The 7,342-nt window shown below is 37.7% G+C and overlaps 1 protein-coding gene across 1 annotated transcript; it reads left to right on the top strand.

Annotated features, from left to right (window-relative positions):
• Nucleotides 1-418: 418 nt before the first annotated feature.
• Nucleotides 419-6,947, top strand: LOC104269171 (transcription factor Dp-2-like; the record flags this gene model as incomplete). Its single annotated transcript, XM_009866735.1, has 3 exons — nt 419-585; nt 5,764-5,872; nt 6,764-6,947. Coding segments are annotated over 3 exons (460 nt in total), but the record flags the coding sequence as incomplete, so codon positions are not given.
• Nucleotides 6,948-7,342: the final 395 nt, after the last annotated feature.

Raw genomic sequence — 7,342 nt, 5'->3', positions numbered from 1 at the left:
TGTTGCACATTAGAACAGAAAGTGAAATGTAAAAGAAGCAAAAGCAAAATAGTTATTTTGGTGACAGGGCTGCAGCTGGCCATTAAAAGTATTGAATTTAGTACAAGTAAAGGTATTTAGTAAAGCCTCCCTCTTCCCCTTTTAATCTGTTTAATAAAGCAGAAAATTTTAGACTTTCTTCCTGCAGTGAAGTTACTTTAATTGAGAAAGTGCCATTTTAAACCCTGTAGGCATTCTAGTCACAAAAGCAGAAGAGAAAAAACATTTGCTGCACTTTGTTTTTCTGCTTGGGGACCCTTTACAGATAATGAAGAATCTAAACAACTACCTCAGTGCATACCAAAAAAAAAAAAAATAGGCAAAAAAAGCATGGCGGTGCTCTTTTCGAAGCCATCTCACTTTGAGTTTTTACATGCAGATTTGAATACATCTTTAATTTCGATAACACTTTTGAGATTCATGATGACAGTGATGTGCTGAAGAGAATGGGGATGTCATTTGGGCTTGAGGCAGGCAAGTGCTCAGCTGAGGACCTAAGAACTGCAAAATCACTGGTGCCAAAAGCTTTAGAAGGCTACATCACAGGTAAGTTAGATGAGACTTCTAAATATTGTTCCTGATCAAATTCGGAACATAAACTGAAGCAAATTTTTTCTGTTAAAAGCAATAATAAAAAATGTAACTGAAGCAAATTTTATTATATTAACCTATATAGATATGTAACATTTGAAGTTATATGGCAGCTAGTAGGGTCGGTGCATAAATATGAGTTATTTTACAGATAATTTTGTAAAGTTTATCATAGTTATCCTGTAAATTTAATTCACACTGATTTATAGTAACAAACTTCTGAGTGAGCTACAATACGAAGAAATTATTTCTTATATAACTAAATTGACACCAAGGAGAGATTAGTATTAATTTTGAGTAACTGGAGCAAACTGAAAGAAGAGAGGGTAGCTCTTCCCAGGTTGAGGATGAAGAGGAAAGAAAAAGAGCATCTTGAACCTGCATTCACACTTTGCTTTGCCTGAGGTAGGTGAGCTCTGCTAAGAGTTGTCCGTATCTCTGTCCATGTAGACATACTGAGCGTACTCTCAGTACATAAATGGTAAGCTCTCCTGTGTCCAATCGTTTCCCCATTTAACATGTAAAACAGTGATTCTTAGCTACAACACATGGCCAGCAGGTGCCACCTGAGAACTGAGCTTCTCTAAATAAAGCAAGAGGCTCTGAAGAGTTCCAGGTCAGGCATCTCGTGCCTCCCCTAGTCATACTTTTTGAACAGGTCACAGTTAAATAGACTGAATCCTAGTTCTCCAGCATTGCGTCGTTGGACTAGAGCAGCCAAAATTTCTGTTCTTTCTATTTTCTTATTTTTTTAAACCTAAGATTGGATATTTTTAAAGAATTATGGGATTAGATTTCCTTTCTTAGATGCAGACCAGCAGCCAGAAGCCTAGCTAAAATTTTAATCATAAGAAATTTTTTTATTTTTTTTTTGACTTGGAATGCATTGAGGCAAAGTAACATACTCTTCAGATATGGCTTATGTTCAGCTGTTGCAGCCTCTGAAAAAAAACTATACCAGAAGTGTTGTAAAGTATGTACATTTATTTTAAAGGTTTCTTCCATCTGTTGCTTGCTACTTAATTGCACAACACAAATCTGCAGTTAAGAGTATGAGCTGCATAAAGAGGTAACTAAAAAATAAAGGAAACAGATTTAAATGTGTTGCATAATACTTGAAAAGCCAGCATTTGCCTGTCTGATTATGTATTTACAGTTAACTTACCATTTTAACCTTGGTATAGTCCTTAGACATTGTTTCCTACACTGTAAGAGTATTGAAATAGAAGGCTCATCACTTTCTTAGCATTCACGGTTACTTCCATAGTTCTCACTTTAAATACACTGTCTTCAATTACTAATATATAAGAAAAGCAAATCAAGATGTCTTATTGATTCACTGAATAAATTTATTACAATCAAGATTAAAGTTCTCCCAGATTAGCTGACTCCCTGAAGTCAACTGCTGTAGAAACCAGTCCTGTTCTAATGTGTCTAAGTAAGTAAATAGTTTCCCGTTTGACCTTAGCCTGGTCAATTTTGTATTGTAATGCTTGCTGGTAGGACTGGAGAAGCAATTGGAAGAATTCGAGTCTAAACTGGTTCAACAGAAGAAAATTAAAATTGTCAAAAAAAGGTAGACCATCTCAACCTCAGGGAAAAAAAACACCAAAAAAAAAACCAAAAAAAAACCCCACATCACAATTCCTAGTTGCATTAAACGTGGCAAAATAATTTGCTTGTAACTGCTGAACTGATGTTCTGTGCATCGAAACATTGTTAGTGTATTTTCCTTGCAGAAGGATCATGTGTTTTAGTCATTCTTCAAGTGCCCTGATTTGATAAAAGTAGTGTCTTCTAGGTTTTCTATAGATTTCATGATGTTTTAGGGGAAAAGTGATGTTTTCTTAATATATATTTTAGGTATTACATTGGTATTATCCTCAGATGTCTGACTGCCATTGAAATCAGCAGAAGCTAAGGCATATTAGCACTGTATGTCTTAAATGATATTTATAACTCATTTTTCTGATGCTTGATTGTCATAATTGATGCAGACTTCTAAAACTGACATGACTTGACCTTACTTTTTCTTGTTTCCCAAGAGGGAGCAAGAGCAGAGTATACAGCAGCTTAACCATAACTTAAAGTTAACACTGAAGTTGCTTTAGTGAAATGGGTAATCCGGGAAAAGTGATAGACATAGAGCAGACCACACCACAAGCACAATACTTGTCAGCTTTTATTCTGGAAGGAGCAGTGTTATTTCTAACACAACACTTGCACCTTAAGGTGGCATCCCAGGGTCAAAATCCTAGTTATGCATGGCTCCCCATTTCTTCATTTTGACACAGTTACTTTCCTCTTCTCTCTTCGTGATCTGGGTACTAAACTGCAGGCTTTTTGTCTGGCAGAGGAGTTTCTGACAATTTAGCATGTTGAACTGCCTAGCTAAGGCCTCAAACCAGAACAGTTCAAGTGTAAAGGAGGGAGTGAGGTTGCTGGATGTACAGAAATGCTCCACCAACTGAGACAAGCATAAAGTCTTGTAAAACTATATTAAAAAAAACCCCGTCCTGTGCTTTTTCAGCCATGAGTATACTACAGGCAGTTAATGGAAAACCAAGTCCTGCCTTTATTGATTGAGTCCTCACTCCCAGAAAGGAGAAAACAGATTTAAAAAAGCAGGAAATAAAAATTCTGGTAACACTATCCTGCTTGTATGTATCCCAGTAAGGCAGTGGGCAGAGATAGTGGTGCAGTTTAGGACCTCTTCTTATGAAGAAGGGCTCTGCTGTCCACCTGCAAAACAAGCCTTGACTGGAAAATTGTCTGGAGCTAGAACTGGAGAGGTAAGAGTACCCACTGAATGAACAAGCTTGTTCAGCTATCAAAAATAATGCTATGCGGTGCTTTTGCATTAACTGCTGAAGGCTATTGAGGGTATTCCTTTAGAATAGAAAAATTCTTTTTATTCTCATGTAAAGTACAAATTTCTACCAAGTATATCTCCTGCAAGATATGCCAGAATGCCACTCTTAGGTGGTGCCACCTTAGAAAGGTTTTTCCAAGCCGCTTTCCCTGTTTCAAAAGTGTAGCTAAAGTATTCTCGTTCCAGGCAGACTTCTATTTTGACAGTCCCTTCCAGACAGGAAGTGGCTTCTTAAACGCCCTATCTTTCACAAACTATTTCTTTTCCCTGGCTTATCATAGCCCACTGGAAAATAGCATTTAGAAATATAAGACAACGAAGTACAATGCAGGAGTATGTATCTATGAACCTTGTTCCCTCGTGTAAAATCCATACTTTCCTTCAGTTTGCTCTTCAAAATGAAAAGCAAACTAAGTATTAAACCAAAATGCTAATAAAAGACTAAATAACTAGCAGTGACTTGTTGTTCTTTGGGAATATTAAGCATGTACACACAGGTACACCCCTTCAGAAGACCAGGAAGCAACACTGTGATACTTCTCTAATCCATTTAATTAATCTAAATGCAGTGCAGTCATTCCAGATTGTTTGGTCTCCTCCTGCAGACTGTCAGAACATGTTCTCTGTAAAAACAAACCTGCTTTTAGGGCAATGTTAATGAAAGCTATCCAGCTATGTCCATATTCAACTATTTTCATCTATTCCATCCTCATACCCTAAAGCTGCCACTTAGTAATGTTTTCTGTCGTGTTCCAAAGACTCTGCTGCCAGGAACATCAGCCTTGCTAACCTTACTTGGTTACATGGCATTTAAATACCTTACTGCTAACAAGTCTCCACAGCACAAAACCAGGTAGCCTGTGAATCCCAATGGATGGTGAGCCAATTCACATGGCCGTGACAACCTGCTTAGAACAGTTCGTCTACTAGGCAGTACAAAGTGAAATCTCGAGGAGCCAAAGCTTAACAAGAAAGCAGAAGGACTTATGTGACAAGCACGCTTAATTATTCCTCTTACCTGCTATTATAGAACAATTCTCAATGCAATATAAATAGTATAATCCTATTTTTGCCACCATGGTGCTGTACAGAACAGAGGTTTCCTTAGGCATAGAAAATAATAGGGCTGTAATTTCTGGTTTAATGCATAGAGCTGGAACCACATGCATGCACCATGGAAAAGAACTGTAGTCTGGACAAGTGTATTTTGATTTTAACTTTGTGTTGAGATTAAATTTGGGTAGGTCAGTAAAAGGACCTTATCTAAAAAACAAATTAACTCACACCCCCATAAGAAGCAAAACACAACCACAAAACAAACCCAAACCACTCCCATAAGTGTAATTAGGTCAATGGGCTTGTTTTGCTGATTCTCTTGGTGGAAATGTGCATAACTGGAAGCAGCTGACAGATATCACTTGTTAAGGCATTTGAAAATAAGTAGGGGTTGTAAGTAAGTACCCCATTTGTGTCTTTCAGAGGATTTTTAACAGATTACTTCAAGGAATTCACCATTATTGCATTTTAATCCTAAAGATTCCTGTCCCTTGGAAAGAGACTTGCACATCGCACATGCAGTGTGCAGCAGGCTGTCTCTTTCCTACTCCTGGCACAAGACCCTTGATCTGGTCTGTTTATATCCACAGCTGACTGACTGTCATCTCTGTTCAGTGTCAGAATGTGGTAAGAGGCTACATTGCACACAGCTATGAGACCACTAAGATGAAACTCCCTTTGGCCATCACGACACAAATGACTGAAATGCATGCTGCTTTCATGGCTTCATTGCAGTATCTGACAAGCAAAGTTCCATTTGTACCTTCGCCGAGCACACCAGTGAAGGCACTCGGAGCTGTTGGGGCATTTGATAGCAGTAGGTTTCCATGAAGGACTTCAAAACTCTGTCTCAGGTACCTATGATTGCATATGGCTACTGCCTAGGGTCATCTGCAGCATGAATTCTCTTCATATGGAGGGAGAAGCTTCACAGAAATAACCACAGTTCTGAGTGTGAGGGAGTGCAATGCTCGAGTGCATCCACAAACACTTGAGTTTATGTCTCTTTCTCTAGAGAGAGAGATATAGAGGTAATTTCACCTTGATTCAACAAGACGTATCTCGAGTCTGCAATGAACTTAAGCTACTGATACTTTTTCTTCTAAACTAAGGAATCATGACTGCAGTGAGGATGCAAAGCTTAAGAGTATGAAAGGAAGAAAAAAGTAGCTAACCGTCATAAATACAATTACACTTTCTTTTAGATATGTCTGCAGGATTTTCATGGATAAAGCAAGGGTTACTTTCAAGTTCAGCACAAGCAGTTTCACTGAATTCGGAGGAAGAAGGAGGCACTTCTGATCCTAAATCAAGGTAAATAAAATAATTTTCTATTCAAGAGTAGAAATATATGTTTGTGCTACTCTCACTAACCTTACTATTTCATACCATTCACATGCAGGAAATTGGACATTCTTTCTTATGGTTGACTTTTGATTTTGAAAAAGTCTCTTATTCTGTCTTCCTTGATAATTATATTTGAAAGATCAAGTCAGCATGCTTTGAATTTTGAACATACTTAGCTGGTTTGTGTTTCAAAGGAATAAAATAACTTCTAAGCCCTTATTTTAAGACAGAGTTTTCCTGCTTAATACTAAATTCCTGCCTTGGCATGGACTACAAATAATTAATTATATGTACTGATAATACTTCTGAAAAATACAAAAGAATGTTTGGTGTCTGAATGCCCCACTGCTTAAGCTGTCATGAAAGAAACTTAATCCCCACCCAGTCTAATCATACTATTAAATTAAAACCCAGCCAACAAGAAATCCAACAACAACAAAAACCCAATCTAAAAAAGCACCTCAGCAACCACACTTTGCTTGTGGGTTACCTGTACCTTAAAAAATGGAAGGAGGGATTATTCCCGAACAGGTTCTTCCTCATGGCATTTGGTAGCTTCATTTCATAAAGCAAACGTTTCTTTGTATTGATAAAACTGTGATGGATTTATCCTTCTGTAAGCTTGCTTCAGCTTGAGGAGTTCTACTAGATGGTTATGAAAAAAAGCACCTCCAATCGTCGTTTTTATGCAACTTTCCAATATTGTAGTAGTTCTCATTACTATTAGCTGTGTTAAGTGTAAAACTTCTGAATTTTTCTTTTTAGTAGCATTTCTTTAAGGAAAAGCTGAGGACTAAAAGAAAGCTTAAAATTTCATGGGAAATCCTCTAAAATTCTGCATTTCTGTTGCTTTGATAGTGAGAATCCAGGGCTATGTTTGGATACTGAAGTGGCCTTTGCAACTGGGCAGTTTCTTGTCCCTAGCAGTCAGCAGTCCAGCCATGCAACGTCACACTACTCTGAATCATGGGGAGAAACTCCATGCTCATTCAATGATGAAGATGAAGAGGATGAAGATGAGGATTCTTCTTCTCCAGAATGAGGACAGTAGAAAATGGAATATACAAAATGCTGCTTATAAATATTCTTTGATGGGAGCTCCTGTTTGAATTTTACTTAAGTTTCTTGCCTTGGTTTGCACTGTGTTCAGGGAAGCAAAATGGAAGCTTCAAAACAAATTCATCCACACCTGAAAATGAAAATTTTATGTTACTGAACACAGAGTGACATGCAGACACAGAGTAAAGTGGAGTTTTTTCAGCTATAACCAAGGAAAAGAACAAAGTCCCTGAAGATCTGGGAAAGTAAACATCAAGTTCACGTTTTCTGTTTTTGGACATTCTGTCTCAAGTGTCTGTCTTCCCTTTGTCTTTACCAGATGGAGAAGAAAACAGAGTCAGTCAACAAATGCCCAATCTTGCATTCTCTTTTGGCCAT

Source organism: Apaloderma vittatum, unplaced genomic scaffold (assembly GCF_000703405.1).
Source record: "Apaloderma vittatum isolate BGI_N311 unplaced genomic scaffold, ASM70340v1 scaffold19763, whole genome shotgun sequence".
In the NCBI taxonomy this organism is placed as follows: Eukaryota; Metazoa; Chordata; class Aves; order Trogoniformes; family Trogonidae; genus Apaloderma; species Apaloderma vittatum.
This window is presented reverse-complemented; position numbering and strand designations above follow the sequence as displayed.